At 40.5% G+C, this 18,001-nt stretch overlaps 1 protein-coding gene across 1 annotated transcript; it reads left to right on the plus strand.

The window, feature by feature from the left end:
* Positions 1-7,879: 7,879 nt before the first annotated feature.
* Positions 7,880-17,715, plus strand: hhla2b.1 (HERV-H LTR-associating 2b, tandem duplicate 1). The gene is made up of 9 exons (XM_060899712.1): positions 7,880-7,980; positions 8,835-8,975; positions 10,534-10,623; positions 12,573-12,875; positions 13,421-13,708; positions 15,662-16,042; positions 16,964-17,074; positions 17,196-17,252; positions 17,340-17,715. The coding sequence occupies exons 3-9, from the start codon at positions 10,545-10,547 to the stop codon at positions 17,528-17,530; spliced, it is 1,410 nt and encodes a 469-aa protein (XP_060755695.1). The 5' UTR covers positions 7,880-7,980; positions 8,835-8,975; positions 10,534-10,544; the 3' UTR covers positions 17,531-17,715.
* Positions 17,716-18,001: the final 286 nt, after the last annotated feature.

Here is an 18,001-nt window from a genome sequence, read left to right on the forward strand (position 1 = left end):
ACTTCTGTGAACTTTTTTATCATAAAAAGGTGGAGTAATGTGTCAGTACTGAGTCACACGGTTTCCATCACTGAGTGAAAGGACTCCATGTGAGCGAGAGAGAGAGAGAGAGAGAGAGAAAGATCCCAGTATGTGCTTTAACCTGGTGGATTACAGCTTGATGATCTGATGCCCCACCCAGCATGTCACAGTTGTAACCAATCACATCTCAGCGTGTGTGTGTCCTTCTCATCATGCCACCTGAGATTAGAGGGTTTTTTTCTCCTCTAGTACAGCTTGTAACATTCCATGTGCTGTAACCGTTTCTCATTTTCACAGTTACGGAATCCATCGGTTCAGTGTGGATTAGAAGTTAATTTCTGAGTGTATCCATGATCACCATGAATAGTAACAATGTCAACATTTCCCTGAACTGAGAAAAGAACCAAACTGTTTACTACAAACTCACTTCATGTTGAGTGCATGTTGAGGGCACTTCATGTTTACCACAAACATTTCACTTTGAGGGCTGAGGGCAGCTTCTCAAAGTGAAATGTTTCAAATAAAACTAAACTTCGATCCTCCAGCCGTTCCACAGGAGAAAGATGTGAGAGGAAATCTCACCGATGTTTGTGGAAGGAGTCTCCAGTGTCAGACGTAAAGCCAGTTACAGTAGCATGAACAGGAACTCAACTTCTTCTATGATGGAACCTTTTCTGATTTTTTTTAAAGAATGGACTGATATTTGGCAGGATGGATGCTGTATATTTGTCTTCGTCTTCTCGTATTCAGCCATAATTGACTGTTTTACTACGGATTTGTTAGTTAGCTCAGGGTGGACATCAAGGACATAGAGCAGTTACCAACCACACATTCACACACACGTTCACACCAATGGACAGTTAGCCTAACTGCATGTCTTCGGACTGTGGAGGAAACTGGAGCACACGGAGGAAACCCACACAGACACAGGGAGAACCTATGGCCCTTTTCCACTACCCTTTTTCAGCTCACTTCAGCTCACTTCAGCCCGACACGGCTCGCGTTTCGACTACCTCAGAGCGGCGCGACTCAGCTCGCTTCAGCCTTACTTAGCACCCAAAACTCGCACGGTTTTGGAGTGGGGCTGAAGCGAGCCCAACCGAGCCAAGTGGGGCTAGGGGCGTGAGGAGACACTCCCCTGTGCACTGATTGGTGAGGAGGAGTGTCCTCACATGCCCACACATGCCCTGCGAGCACGCTGGGATCTGTAAACACCGTAAACCTGGAAGGAGAAGAATTACGAATTATGAGAATTTCTGAAGCCTTATGCGCCTCGCCTCATCTATACGCTCTTGCCAGTATTTGTTAGCATTGTCGGTGACAACAAGCCACAGCACCAAGACCAGCAACACTAACGACTCCATGTTTATTGTTTACTATCCGGGTCGTGAGACTACCGCTTAAAAGATCACTGATGTCACTGTTTGCGCCGCCTAACGACATCACGTGACATCCACCCACTTTCGCTAACTCCACCCAATGTGTCCACCCACTTCCAGCCAGCATGGTTCAGCGCGGTTGTAGTCGAAATGCAACTGCAACAGCCCCACTCAGCTCGACTCAGCCCAACTCAGCACGGCACGGCTCAGCCCAACTCAGCTGCGTTGGTAGTGGAAAAGCGGCAATACAAACTTGACACAGAAAGGCCCCCGTCAGCCACTGGGCTCGAACCCAGAACCTTCTCACTGTGAGGTGACAGTGATCACTACCATGCCACCCTGTAGATTTGTAACTGCTGCTGTAATCGTAAACGTGTTCTCATTGCAGGACTCAAATTTGCAATCTGCAATTATTCAAGGAATTGGAAACAAATTGTCCATAGGATTCAGTGGCGGCTGGTAGTCTTTCAAGCAGGGGAGGCTGGTCGGTTACGATATTTCCAGATTTTAAAAGAAAAAAGAAAAAACACATCAATTTTGCCCATACTCTTGCCTCTGATCTGGCTGATTGTTGGCAGGGTCACAAACTGTGAAATAACAGGTTCTTTTGGCCCATTAGCCTACTGTCCAATATACATGATGGTGGTGTTGGGGGGGTATATTTTAATATTTTATATTTTAAAATTGTGGCATGTGGCATGTTGTTTAAAATTGATCATTATTGAAAGCAGCTCTTTGTCAGGAACCTCAGCAGTAACAGCAGAGTGTTCTGGAATAGGCACAAGCACTGACCTTGGGGAGCCAAACATAGAGCTGGGTGCCACACATTTCATTCAATGACACTTTCCCTATATTTTACTTATTTTGACTGAGAAATGTTTTATTGACAATTTTGATAACCCTTCACTTTTAATCCAGGTCTGTAGTGTGAAATGTTCTCAGCTGTGTTTTTGTTTAAAAATGTTTTCCAAATTGTAGCTGTGTTTAATTCATATCCAGAAAAATATATATTCCAATATAATACACTCAGCATAAACATTTTAAATAGATTCTATATTTTTGGTCCATCCATGACATATTACTAAAGTAGCCTATTTACTGTTGTTGATGTGGGTCACTTGCTGTTAGCCAATTCACTTTCTCGTACCAGGAGAGCTGAAAGGAACGAGTATTATTCCCTACCTTTTTCACCAAGTCAATTTGAGGCGTTGGTCTACCCAGCTCTTTAATTTTAATTTTTTCCTCGAAAGGAAGACTGGCAAATGGCTTCGCCAAAATTAAATCAGCAATGCTTGGCATACGTGCGCAGCTTTCTTGCTAGCTGACTAGCCCCCTCAAGTTCAAGTTCAGTCACTCAAATAAACGAAATTTCTGGAACTAAGATAGCAAATTTGACAACACTATACAGTGGGGCAAAAAAGTATTTAGTCAGTCACCAATTGTGCAAGTTCTTCCACTTAAAAAGATGAGAGAGGCCTGTAATTTTCATCATAGGTACACTTCAACTATGAGAGACAGAATGGGGGGAAAGAATCCAGGAAATCACTTTGTCTGATTTTTAAAGAATTTATTTGCAAATTATGGTGGAAAATAAGTATTTGGTCAATAACAAAAGTTCATCTCAATACTTTGTTATATACCCTTTGTTGGCAATGACAGAGGTCAAACATTTTCTGTAAGTCTTCACAAGGTTTTCACACACTGTTGCTGGTATTTTGGCCCATTCCTCCATGCAGATCTCCTCTAGAGCAGTGATGTTTTGGGGCTGTCGCTGGGCAACACGGACTTTCAACTCCCTCCAAAGATTTTCTATGGGGTTGAGATCTGGAGACTGGCTAGGCCACTCCAGGACCTTGAAATGCTTCTTACAAAGCCACTCCTTCGTTGCCCGGGCGGTGTGTTTGGGATCATTGTCATGCTGAAAGACCCAGCCACGTTTCATCTTCAATGCCCTTGCTGATGGAAGGAGGTTTTCACTCAAAATCTCATGATACATGGCCCCATTCATTCTTTCCTTTACACGGATCAGTTGTCCTGGTCCCTTTGCAGAAAAACAGCCCCAAAGCATGATGTTTCCACCCCCATGCTTCACAGTAGGTATGGTGTTCTTTGGATGCAACTCAGCATTCTTTCTCCTCCAAACACGACAAGTTGAGTTTTTACCAAAAAGTTCTATTTTGGTTTCATCTGACCATACGACATTCTCCCAATCCTCTTCTGGATCATCCAAATGCTCTCTAGCAAACTTCAGACGGGCCTGGACATGTACTGGCTTAAGCAGGGGGACACGTCTGGCACTGCAGGATTTGAGTCCCTGGCGGCGTAGTGTGTTACTGATGGTAGCCTTTGTTACTTTGGTCCCAGCTCTCTGCAGGTCATTCACTAGGTCCCCCCGTGTGGTTCTGGGATTTTTGCTCACCGTTCTTGTGATCATTTTGACCCCATGGGGTGAGATCTTGCGTGAAGCCCCAGATCGAGGGAGATTATCAGTGGTCTTGTATGTCTTCCATTTTCTAATAATTGCTCCCCAGTTGGATTTCTTCACACCAAGCTGCTTACCTATTGCAGATTCAGTCTTCCCAGCCTGGTGCAGGTCTACAATTTTGTTTCTGGTGTCCTTTGACAGCTCTTTGGTCTTGGCCATAGTGGAGTTTGGAGTGTGACTGTTTGAGGTTGTGGACAGGTGTCTTTTATACTGATAACAAGTTCAAACAGGTGCCATTAATACAGGTAACGAGTGGAGGACAGAGGAGCCTCTTAAAGAAGTTGTTACAGGTCTGTGAGAGCCAGAAATCTTGCTTGTTTGTAGGTGACCAAATACTTATTTTACCGAGGAATTTACCAATTAATTCATTAAAAATCCTACAATGTAATTCCCTGGATTCTTTCCCCCCATTCTGTCTCTCATAGTTGAAGTGTACCTATGATGAAAATTACAGGCCTCTCTCATCTTTTTAAGTGGGAGAACTTGCACAATTGGTGGCTGACTAAATACTTTTTTGCCCCACTGTATTTACACTTTATTTACAATGAAAATATATACAAACTAAAAAAGCTGGTAGAAACCGTATGTAATGAATGAAATTAATGTAAGCTGATCTCTTACAATACACCACACCACTTGCGAATCCTCATGGGACTGAACTGAAATTCACCGCTGCCTGTCTATATTTGAAACGAGCTGTCAATCAAAGAAAATATCCGGCCACTTTCACCAATCACCAGTCTCCTCACGGAAACTGCCATGTCCCTCCCACTGTAAGCCTGGGAGTCCGTGGGGCGGGCATTTTCGCAGTATTTGTCCAATAACCGTCTTGCATTTTGAGATTGACAAGCGCATAGCTCCCAAATGTCATTGAAGTCCACTGAGGCTGGGAGTCCATGAGACTCCGTGGGCGGGCGTTTTTGCAGTATTTGTCCAATAATCGTCTTGCATTTTGAGATTGACAAGCGCATAGCTCCCAAATGCCATTGAAGTCCACTGAGGCTGGGCTGCATCGCGCTGTCACGAGGGGGAAAAACTCATGCACACATTAGGCGAACTGGGGAAAGTTATAACAGAATGATTTCGCACTGTAGTTGGGTTGAGCACATATATTTCTATGATTCTGGATCTGAAATAGCAATGTTATAAGGTCGGCTATAACATAAGCCTAGCGCAATTCATCCTACACGATGTTCATCATTTTTAGAGAAGGCTGAGCCTCCCTCGTTGTCTTAGAGCAATCGCCCGTGATAGGATTCATGGTTCAGAAAATAAACCTACAATGTGCTACAGCAGGGCGGCACGGTGGTGTAGTGGTTAGCGCTGTCACCTCACAGCAAGAAGGTCAGAGTTCTAGCCCTGTGGCCGGCGAGGGCGTTTCTGTGTGGAGTTTGCATGTTCTCCCCATGTCCGCGTGGGTTTCCTCCGGGTGCTCCGGTTTCCCCCACAGTCCAAAGACATGCAGGTTAGGTTAACTGGTGACTCTAAATTGACCGTAGGTGTGAATGTGAATGGTTGTCTGTGTCTATGTGTCAGCCCTGTGATGACCTGGCAACTTGTCCAGGGTGTACCCCTCCTTTCGCCCGTAGTCAGCTGGGATAGGCTCCAGCTTGCCTGCGACCCTGTAGAAGAGGATAAAGTGGCTAGAGATAATGAGATGAGATTACATGTGCTACAGCACCACCATCAGGCTGATACTGGACTCATCTATCGTTCGTGCTTGGCCCCCTAAACATGGACCAAAACCTCCTTTCATTAATCTATATGTTTGTTGTTTTTTGTTTTTTTATAGAACCAGGTTTTCTATGGTATGATGAAAACCCTTTTCTGATCACATTCTCTCTATGAATGGACTGATATTTTGCATACGGTGGACATACTTGACTTGACATACACATACCTGCTGCTGTCATTATAAAGCTCTTCCCAAATCTGTTATTCACAGGATGCAATTACCAAACCAATCAGAAGGAAAATCATTGTAAGTTTCATGGCTCATGACAAACAGGCCAAAGCATAAAACACTGCACTATAGCACCCACCATCAGGCTCATATTGGACTTGTCTCTCTTTGGTGCTTGGTCCACTAATTATGGACCAAAGCGTTCTTTCATGAAACTATGATTTTGGTTTTTTTGGTTTTTTTAAAGCAACCAAAAGTTGACCTGCTACGGCATTACGTTTAAAAAAAATTAAATAAAATAAAAAATTAACCCTTTAAAGAATGTACAGTGCCTTGAAAAAGTATTCATACCCCTTGAACTTTTTCACATTTTTCCACCTTACAACCATGAACTTAAAAGTTTTTGATTGAGATTTTATGTGATAGACCAACACAGAGTAGCACATAATTGTGAAGTGAAATGAAAATGATAAATGGTCTTCAAAATTTTAAACAAATAAAAATCTGAAAAATGTGATGTGCATTAGTATTCAGCCCCCCTGCGTCAATACTTTGTAGAGCCACCTTTTGCTGCAATTACAGCTGCAAGTCTTTTGTGGTATGTCTCTACCAGCTTTGCACATCTAGACACTGAAATTTTTGCCCATTCTTCTTTGCAAAATAGCTCAAGCTCAGCCAGATTGGATGGAGAGCGTCTGTGAACAGCAACTTTCAATTCTTGCCACAGATGCTCAATGGGATTTAGGTCTGGACTTTGACTGGGCCATTCTAACACATGAATATTCTTTGATCTAAACCATTCCATTGTAGCTCTGGCTGTATGTTTAGGGTCACTGTCTTGCTGGAAGGTGAATCTCCTTCCCAGTCTCAAGTCTTTTGCAGCCTCCAACAGGTTTTCTTCCAGGATTGTCCTGTATTTAGCTCCATCCATCTTCCCATCAACTCTGACCAGCTTCCCTGTCCCTGCTGAAGAAAAGCATCCCCATAGCATGATGCTGCCACCACCATGTTTCACAGTGGGGATGGTGTGTGCAGGGTGATGAGCAGTGTTAGCTTTCCGCCACACATAGCGCTTTGCATTTAGGCCAAAAAGTTCAACTTTGGTCTCATCTGACCAAAGCACCTTCTTCCACATGTTTGCTGTGTCCCCTACATGGCTTCTGGCAAACTGCAAACGGGACTTCTTATGCCTGTCTTTCAGCAATGGCTTTCTTCTTGCCACTCTTCCAAAAAGGCCAGGTTTGTGGCGTGTATGACTTATAGTTGTCCTGCGCACAGATTCTCCCACCTGAGCTATGGATTTCTGCAGCTCCTCCAGAGTGATCATGGGCCTCTTGGCTGCTTCTCTGACCAGTGCTCTCCTTGCTCGCTCTGTCAGTTTAGGTGGACGGCCATGTCTTGGTAGGTTTGCAGTTGTGCCATACTTTTTCCAGTTTTGAATGATGGATTGAACAGTGCTTCTTGAGATGTTCAGAGCTTGGGATATTTTTTTTTACCTAACCCTACTTCTCCAGAACTTTATCCCTGACCTGTCTGGTGAGTTCTTTGGTCTTCATGATGCTGTTTGTTCTTCAGTGTTCTTTAACAAACCACTGAGGCCTTCACAGAACAAGTGTATTTATGCTGAGAGTAAATTACACACAGTAGGACTCTATTAACTAATTAGATGACTTCTGAAGGCAATTGATTGCACTGGATTGTATTTAGAGGTATCAGAGTACAGGGGGCTGAATACTAATGCACACCACATTTTTCAGATTTTTATTTGTTTAAAATTTTGAAGACCATTTATCATTTTCGTTTCACTTCACAATTATGTGCTACTCTGTGTTGGTCTATCACATAAAATCTCAATAAAAAACTTTTAAGTTCGTGGTTGTAAGGTGGAAAAATGTGAAAAATTTCAAGGGGTATGAATACTTTTTCAAGGCACTGTACATGCAAACAAAATATCATCATGATGACCAGTCAGGGTTTAGATTTCAGGTTATGCTTTTCCTTGTGTGTCTGAGTTTTGTTATTTAATCTGGTCCATTGAAGGAAGTGTAACTAAACTCCACCCATGAGGAGAAAGAGGTGTGTACAAATATCAACTTAACTGCTGATATTTTTTTAGGGTTGTGTTTGGAAAAGAAACCTGTCCATCTCGCAGCAGGTGAATTCCCTGTTGCTATCAACAAACACACACACACGTGAGTAAACTTTATTTCACTTTACTTTTTTAATCATAAAGAGTGCTAAAGAATAAGAAGACTAACAGAAGACTTTATATCACAAAAATTAGAAAAGTTAATTCTGTTAAAATCAGGACAAAGTGTGAGTTACGCAATTATATCTGATGGTTAACAGTCTGATTGTGTGATGTTAATGTTGCTGGTTTTAATCCTTTTTTTTTTTGAGAATATGATCTGATAAGAAAGATTTAAAGTATTGAACCCTTAAAGAACCTTTTTTTTTCTAAGAAGGCACCAAGTACCAACAGCTTAATGTTTCATTATGCATATGTGAAAGATTCCTCTCTGATTAAACATGTCTTTCTAAGAATGTTCCAACAATGTCATGTTAAACTCCTGACCAGTTCTAGGTGTTCATTAGCCTGAATCTGGAGTATATACCACACACTTATCCAGTTACTACACACACTCTTAGAAAAACAAAACAAGCAAATAAACAAAAAGCAGGTTCTTCAAGGGTTCTTTAACATGTGGATTGTGTAATAAAGGGATGTTAACTTCCTACAAGGTTCCACTTTTAATAGTAAGTCATTCTAGAAAATAATGAGCTATAATTTGGAGTTACACACACTCTTAGAAAAAAATAGTTCTTCAAAACCCATTAAAATCAGGAAGTAGGTACAGTATCTGGAAAAAAAAAGTAAAACATTTTCCTGAAAGGGACACTACTGTAAATCCAATCTCGTTCTAGATCAGATAAGTGTCTGAACCATGATCATGCCACAGTGAAAGAAAAGATTAGATAAGTAGCTGTAAGTTTTTCTGCCTTTGCATTAACTGTGCAAATTACTGACATTACTGTGGTTTGGCAGCGTGACAGGTTTACAGCAACACTTAAGTCTTGGAGGAAAAAATACCACATCCAACTGCCAAAATCAGGTCTGGATTATTTCTTACCTCTGATCACGAACAGCTGACAAGCAGCAAGTGACATCCAGAGGTTTACAATAACGGTATGTTCATGCATGTTTATTAATTTTATTACTGCTGTGACAAACAAATGTAAATATTTTATTCTGTGTTAATGATGCATGTGGATCATAAATGTGAGGTTATGAAATGAAAACCATGCTCAGTAATGACACATATGGGTCATGAACAAACAACAAAGCCAACAATTAGAATGAAAGCTCAAGATTGAGTTTTGTGATTTCTGTTCTTTTCTTCTGTGTTGGAATTAAATCCAGTAAAATGGGTTTATTGTGTCACTCAGGCTTCATTTCCTCAGAGAGAAAAATCTTGATCGTATTTGTGGTTTTTTTTTAATATCCTGAATTTAAAAATCATTAATGTTTCCTCGGTTGTCCTGCTACAGAAAGCTTACAACTTCTAAGTGTTAAACTACAGTAGTGTTTCCTTCCCATAAAGGGTTCCAAATAGAGTAGAACCCATTTCCAAGGAACCCCTAAGGAACCCTTCAAGCATTTCTCAAGTACCAAGAGCTAAATTTGAAACATCTAACAGGTTCTACGTATTAAAAAGTGTCAGAGATTGGTAGTAGATGGATGCATGTGCAGAAATAGTTTTATTAAGAAAAGTGAACCCACGCAGGCAAACAAACCAAATCGGCAGGCTAGAATCAATAATGAGGAAACAAGCAATGAGTTGGGCAACAAACAAACAGAGTATACTAGGCACAGACAAAACGGAAACAAGGAACAGAATTCAGAAAACCAGGAAATCAACCACGGAAACAAGGCTCGGTAATGCGCACTAATGTAATGTACTCAATACTTCGCACTGAGTGTGCATTTTCTGAATCTTTATATAGGCGCGCTGATGTGCCTTAATCCTGTGCAGGAGTGCATGATTAACGGTGTGCATGCGAGAGTCTGCTCTGTGCACACACAGTCCGGAGTGCGGCCGAGAGTTCAACTGGTGCATGCACCAAAGCACGCAGGACTGACAGAACACCCCACCACCACCAGCACCAAAGAGCTCCTTCCGGGAGTAAAAATCCATCCTTCCTGGCCCCAAGGATGAGGGCCTGATGCTGGGTGCCATGCCCTCAGCGTGTTTCTCTGAGCCAAAGTGGCACCAGATACTTGGCTCAGGTGGGGGCTTAGACTCAGGCTCAGGACAGGACTTGAACTCTGGACTGGAAGTTGGCTCAAGCTCTGGACTTGACCTGGACTCTGGGCTGGATATGGACTCAAGCTCTGGACTTGACTCGGACTCTGGGCTGGGCTCGAACTCTGAACATGGTTTGGACTCTGGACTGGACTCGGGCTCAAGCTCTGTTCTACTTGGAAACCTTTCTGATAGGGGAAGATTATTCTAGGATTCTACATGACCAGGGTTCCTCCAGAAAGACAACTGAAGAATCATTAAGACTTGCATTATTATTATTATTAACAACAATGTACGTACTTAACACAACAATTGGATCTGGATCACGGTTTCCTCTCAGCTTTCTGAAAAGTTCTTCTATAATTTTCAAAAAAAAAGTTTGTTTTTATTTTGAATGTAGTGGATGTAATAACACCTCTGTCCGTAACTTTCACTCCACAGAGACACCCGCAATGAAAAGAACAGCAGCACACGTCTGGACTTGTGTGCTTCTTATTTGGTTTCTTAAGAAGACGGATGGAAAAACTCCAGGTGTGATGAAACAGCATTTCTTTTGAAGGTGTAGATGTGTAAAAAAAAAAAGTGATGTGTCAACACCAATAAAAATCTTTAAATGTAGAAGAAATGGTGCAATAAAACCTTCTTCGAAAGAAGTCAAAAGACTGAACAGTGTGAAGATATTTTTATACAAGATCTCATGAATACTGTGATGACCTGGCGACTTGTCCAGGGTGTACCCCGCCTCTTGCCCAGGGTGTACCCCGCCTCTCGCCCATAGTCAGCTGGGATAGGCTCCAGCTTGCCTGCGACCCTGTAGAACAGGATAAAGTGGCTAGAGATGATATGAGATTTTTATCTGATTTTACAAGTAAGGTGAGAGAGAAATGGCATTTTGATTCTTCTATACCGGTATGTCCTGGATATATAGTGAATTGACAATAAAAATCTATGAATCTTGAATCTCTTGAATCTTTTTCTCGCCTTATTCTCCTCCTCTGGGCCCTAAACTCACCCACTTCACAACTGTTGACTCCCTTTTGGTCTCTAATATCATCATCTAAATTGACCGTAGGTGTGAATGTGAGTGTGAATGGTTGTCTGTGTCTATGTGTCAGCCCTGTGATGACCTGGCGACTTGTCCAGGGTGTACCCCGCCTCTCGCCCAGAGTCAGCTGGGATAGGCTCCAGCTTGCCTGCGACCCTGTATAGGATAAGCGGCTACAGATAATGGATGGATAGATAGTACCTCTCATTTACATAAGCGTCATAATTTCTGTAGGTCAAATCATGTCAGGTAAAGGAAAAAACTTTTACATGTCTGAAACAAAAGAAAACTAATGATTTGATTTAATAAGAAGACATAATGAACATAACATATCTAATTTCTGTAGGTGTTGCTGTAGAGAGCCAAAGAAAGGAAAGCATTTCATTAAAATCTGCGGAAAATCTGAGATAAAAGCACTCACATAAATAAAGAAGCTGTTATGTCATATAAACATTTTAAAAGAAATTGATTAAAAAAAGTGAAAAATGGACTTCTGAAATGAATAAAATGACATCATGTTTGAGTGTTAATATGAAGTTAACCTATATAACGACAAAATACATGTGATTCCTCTTATCTTGTCTCTTTTTTAGACAAATTCAGCAATTAAAATATATTTTAATTTAATTGACAAATTAATAAGGGCCGCTTTGGATTAAATTCCAGCGCAATGTTCTAAAAATGTTCTATTAAATCGTTTTAACTGACGACAATCCAGAAGAGTGGGGACTTTCTACAAAACTCTGTCTGTCACTGAGTGAAATGATGAGAAAATAAAAATGGTGCTGCTCACAGAGACAGATTTACAATCTCAGGTTTGAATCTAACATCAGTCATCTTCATGACTATTATTAGCACACTGGTGCATCAGGTTCTCCCTGAAGTGTCAGGTTCTCCATGAAATGTTTTGAATGCTCTGTAGGCCTATGAACTTTTTTGTTTTTGAGTTTAATAAATAATTTCAAGTTAAAATCCTCTAGAAGAAGAAAATCTACGTAAATAAGACTTTATTTGGCTTGATTGAAATAACTTAATTTTCAACATGTTCGACACTTGTTTCTTCAGGGTGTACAAATTTTTGCACTCCACTGTACCAAAGTCCTTAGCAGTTTAACCTCCAGTGAGTCACTATAACAGTTATAACAGTGGACCATGATGGTGGTGTTGCATAATTTCAGATCTGCATTTTATTATAAAATGGAGGGTTTTATTTTTTTTCCTTGTTCTTGCTCAGAAACTACAGGAATGTAGAATAAATATTTGAGCATAATTATGTCGAGTAAATATTTGTCTCAGATTTCCACCTAATTATCAGTAATCCTGAAATGAAAGACAGCTCTAATCTAATCTAATGTAGAGGATTAGACAGAAAAAAGGAACATGTTTAAGGGTTTTAAAGTTAACCCTAATGCATTTTTTCCCTTTTTTCTGTCAGATGTCTATGTAACCTGTCAGTACTCCGAGGACTGTGTCCTTCCATGCAGCTTCACCCCCTTGGGCAGGGAGGAGGAGATTCGCTGGTTCAGACATGACACCCTGATTTACAGTCATCCACAGAGCACAAACTGGCACAGCGAGCTTTTTTTGGGCAGGACGTCCATTTCAGCTAATGAGCTGTCACATGGGAATGCGTCACTCCTCCTGCAGCACTGCGTCCTGAGCGACAGGGGGCGCTACAGGTGTCAAGTGACAAAGGGTGAAAAAATGGACAACTACTTCATTGTACTTAAAGTGGAAGGTGAGATACTGTTTCCAAGTCCTGAAGCCTTCTCTTATACCACAGTAACATTTCAATGATTTCACATTTTTATTTACTAAAGAATGACTTTTTATCCATTAATAGTCACATTTACTCTTGTGAAACATCAGTGAAACAAGTTCTCACTTCCATTACAGCAGCTATAAAGAGTCTCTCTCTCTCTCTCTCTCTCTCTCTCTCTCTCTCTCAGCATCTTGTCCTGTTACCAATAAACTGCAAAGTTACAGCTTTACTGAAGTACTGACACCGGAGACTCCTTCCATCCATAAGGACTTAAATAAACATCTCTTTACAAAAAGGAGTCCCTGTGAATGAGCGGTTACTATAGAAACACATTAGAACAAGTGCATTAATACATAAACCTGTGATTCATAGCTGTGCAACTTCTAGAAACTTAACCAACACCTTCTGACCAATCAGAATCCAGAATTCAACAGTGCTGTGCAATTAAAATGTGTAAACTTCACACATTCATATGAACATCAAAGCATGTTAATTATATCCTTATACCACTTGTTTTGCAGCCCCTATCCGCTCAGTGAATCTCGAGATCACTCGTCTAAGTGGTTACAAGGAGTTCAAGTGCTCCACGTACAATGTTTACCCCGCTCCTCACGTCTCCTGGTCCACTGACCCGCCCATGCCGATGGAGAATCTCAAATACACAACAAGAAAGGTGGCTAATAAGCAGGGGCTGTACACCATGGACAGTAAACTGAAGAGGCTGGGCCAGCATAGCAACCTCACCTACATCTGTACCGTCAACTCATCCTCTTCAGATCAGACGTGGACTGTATTGCTGACCGAGACAGGTCTGATCATGGTTTATAATGAAGAACCATTTATTCTAACTCACATAGGCTGTTGGTTTATTATTGGAGATTATCCACATTAAAAAAAATAAAACATTTAAAAAGTGTAAATACAACCAAGTCACATGTAAAACAGGTTTATGCTGCTTTTAGACTATTTTCTGGGGCTTTTATGCTGATACACTGTAACCAGGTCAACACAACCAACTAGCTAGTACAAGCTCACTCACCAATATCTCATCTCATCTCATTATCTCTAGCCGCTTTATCCTGTTCTACAGGGTCGCAGGCAAGCTGGAGCCTATCCCAGCTGACTATGGGCGAAAGGCGGGGTACACCCTGGACAAGTCGCCAGGTCGTCACAGGGCTGACACATAGACACAGACAACCATTCACACTCACATTCACACCTACGGTCAATTTAGTCACCAGTTAACCTAACCTGCATGTCTTTGGACTGTGGGGGAAACCGGAGCACCCGGAGGAAACCCACACGGACACAAGGAGAACATGCAAACTCCGCACAGAAAGACCCTCGTCGGCCATGGGGCTCGAACCCGGACCTTCTTGCTGTGAGGCAACAGTGCTAACCACTACACCACCGTGCCGCCCGTCTCACCAATATTATCATTAATAAAAATAAATGCCAAGTTAAAATCAGACATCCCAAAACTAACAAAATAACTGTAGTTACAATTAACATTAAAATATTAACACTGAAATATCTCAGGTTGAACACATCACTAACAAGACTGTTTTTTCCACTGCCACTGTCCTCTATTACCCCCTTCCCATCAACATGAACCAGGTGCTAGTTCTTGGTTGGTGCTAGTGCCGGTTAAGAACTGGTTCAACTTGCAAACCTTCTCAGAACTGGTTTTCTTTTCAACGGACTACAGAATCATCACAGAGCCACATCATTACATCACTGTAAACATCTCCACTTTCCCAGCTGTTATTGCCACTAAACCGCCATGACTAAAATCGCTAGCACCAAGCATAACAACAATGATGAACCACATTGTCTCTTTTTCTTCTTCTTTGGATTAGTCAAACTAGAGGAAAGGACGCCTTTATTTGTCACATAAACATTACAGCACAGCGAAATTCTTCTCTTCGCATGTCCCAGCCTGTTAGGGAGTTGGGGTCAGAGCGCAGGGTCAGCCATGATACAGCACCCCCTGGAGGAGACAGGGTTAAGGGCCTTGTTCAAGTGGTAGATTGGCAGCACTGGGGCTTCAACCCCTGACCTTCTGGGCAATAACCCAAAGTTTTAACAAAGACTAGACGCTACACTTGCTCTAGTTTTTTAAAAATCATGGTCACAAAATTTTAGTTGGTCACAATAATCCTGCCCCAAGTCAGTGGTTCCTAGTTCTAGATCAGCAAAGAGAACCAGTTCTGGAACCAGTTTTCCTGGCTGAGAGCCAGTTCTTTGGCTTTGAAATGAGAAGAACTGGTTTGAGATTAGGATCCAAACCGATGCTGGAACTGCCTTGGTGGAAAAGGGGTATATGTTTGTTTTTTCTTTTTTCTCCACTCTGATAGCACCACCTGTCTTGTTGGTTTATTCCTGATTGGTCTGGAGATTAAAATAAGCATTTCACATCACTCAGTGCTTTCAAAAAAGAAAAAAAAACTGGTTATTTAGTTTTTGTACAAGAGCAAGACGAGCTCTGGAAATCACAGAAATCATTTTGATTAACATTGTGGGTAAACCTTTAGTTCCCTATTCATGCTCACTACATAGGGTATAACATAATGGTGTTATGGACTCTACATAGTGCATTAGGTGTCCAAACACTATTTGAGATTCAATCAGGGTAAAAATATCACATGCAGAACACAAACATTTCTTGTCATTTCAGCAAAAGGTTCAGGAAAAACTTTGAACAAGTCTTTAGTTGTTTGTTCTAACAGCCCTAATTTACACATTTCTGATTTTTCTTTCAGTTCAAAACAACGTCACACTCACATCCAAGCTGTACTCGTTCTCCACTTGGACTGAAATAAACTCAGCTGAAGGTCAGGACATCACCATCCCCTGCAGAAGCCCCTGGAACCTGCAAAACTTTACACTGACCTGGTCCTTCACCAGAGCAAATACGTCCACCATCATCTGCACTTACGACAGCGAGACACAGCTGATATCCAACCGCTGGAACGGCAGGGCATGGCTCGAACCCCAGCGTGTACAGGAAGGCGATGGATCCTTGCGACTGCTCAGCGTGCAGAGCCTGGAACACACTGGAATGTACACCTGTAACATCTCAACACTCCAGAGGAATCACGTTGGACAAACCAGGGTCAACATTTCTTCAGCCCTTTTTGAAAGTACAGTATATCAGAAGTTTATCAGATTTTCATCTCCAACTCTGAGCTTCTGGAAAATAAAGATGTCAAATATAGTCAGTAATTAGTAAATGTGAAAACTAGAGAAATTTTTGCTGTGCAAACTGGTCTGAAGAAGAAGAAGTCAGTGATGTTTTTGAAATGTCTGCATTAATATTTTTGGTTAAACTTCAAAATGTTAGCTCCTCAAACATGAGAAATTCTAAAGAAGAAAAGGAAGCAGCATCTGCCTGCAGAATCACAGGCGTCTTGTTTACAGGACACTGAATAATGTTCTTCATGTGTCTCACGTACAGTGGGGTCCAAATGTTTTAGACCAGTTTGAAAATATGGAATTTTGTTTTCATTTAAAACTGAAAAAATATATATTTTTTTTAATTTTTGAAAGAAAGTAAATGTCTGATATGTTAAATTGAAGATTCTGCACTATTTTTATTTAAATTAAAGCAAATTTGTGAAATCAATCGTGTTTTAACTTCTTAAAAATACAAAAAGGTCAGATTTTTGCTGAGCCTGAGTGCATGGGTTCATTAGATCAGAGTTTCTCAAAATAGGGGTCGTGACCTCACGTGGAGTCGCTTAACTTTTTAAAGCAAAAGTGTGATGTAACAGATACTGAAAAACCCTGAAATCTGTATAAATATACTTCTAAGATTCTACTTTTCACTCAAGTTGTTGCTGATAATATAATTTTTAGTGATTTTTTTGTACTGAATTAGAAAAAGAAAATATGAACAGAAGCATTTTCACGTCTGCTCTCAGACTTTTCTATTCTCTGTCCACTTCTATTCATCTGTTTCTGACTGGTTTTATTTCATTGTTTTCAGAAGCAGCTTTCCTTCTTCATCTATCTCCTTTATTTGATTCTTCTTTCTTAATTTCTTTTCTTTTTTTTTTCTCTAGATGAGACTCGGAGGATGAAAAGCTCCAAACCGTGGTGGATTCCTGTAGTCATCGTCATCGCTATAATTATCATCATTGCAGCTGTTATAGCAGGAATAGTGAAATTACAAAGTAAGCAAAAAAATGTGATGCTATTAGTAAATACTGTATTTAATGTGTATAATAACGTATTTATTGTGATGTTCTGTGATATTTAGCTCAATAATGAACGATTCTCAATTCTTGTACCTAGAGAAGGGCTCACAAACCAAAACTGCAGGAATGGACAGATATTCCATTGAGATTAAAGGTAAACGTAAATTTAATTAATTAATTAAATGAAGTGTAAATGAATTTTTCAGATGGAGGAATTTTACAGAAGTGTCTGTTATTACAGTTCCTGTAAACAAGAGTGAAGAAATAACAGAAGCAAGTAATTTAACTTCTGATCAGAGTAAAGATGTGAAGAGGACTGCATCATCATCGTTGTCGTCTTCTACATTTCCACAAAACCTTCACAGAAAAGATGAACAGAGAGCAGGATCCGAGCTGCATGAGGAAAATCTCTGCTGTTTATCATCACAATAACGGATTTTAACTTTCCTTTGAGATCACAAGGCTGATCTCGATCTCTCTCTCTGCACAGAAATCCGTGAGATTAGGTGTGACACTACTGATGGTGTGTTTTAGATATAAATATAAACTTTTCAGGAATGTAATGAGTGAAATAATTTTTATAAATACAAATAAAAGGAAAACCAGAACAGAAACTATATTTCATTTGATATATTTGTGTTATTTCATTATATATATATATATATATATATATATATATATATATATATATATATATATATATATATATATGAGTGATTCCACGCTTATGGGTACTGAAATGGGGACATGAACTTATTTTTAAAAATTCACCTAAAACCATTTCTTTTTTTACCATCAGGTCACAAAACATGTAATCTTTAATGAATGATATGTTAAAAGATAACTTTAATTTTCTGAGATGTAATAAAAACATATTTATATGCCAAAGTCAGAACGTAACAG

The sequence above is a fragment of the Neoarius graeffei genome, chromosome 19 (genome assembly GCF_027579695.1).
Source record: "Neoarius graeffei isolate fNeoGra1 chromosome 19, fNeoGra1.pri, whole genome shotgun sequence".
NCBI lineage: Eukaryota > Metazoa > Chordata > Actinopteri > Siluriformes > Ariidae > Neoarius > Neoarius graeffei.

Bases quoted from the DNA above. Each gene is read 5' to 3' on its own strand.
- hhla2b.1 (XM_060899712.1), top strand. From the start codon at position 10,545: ATGAAAAGAACAGCAGCACACGTCTGGACTTGTGTGCTTCTTATTTGG. The intron at 16,043-16,963 runs GTACAGTATATC...TTTTTTCTCTAG, and splicing joins TTCTTCAGCCCTTTTTGAAA to ATGAGACTCGGAGGATGAAA. The intron at 17,075-17,195 runs GTAAGCAAAAAA...TCTTGTACCTAG, and splicing joins AGGAATAGTGAAATTACAAA to AGAAGGGCTCACAAACCAAA.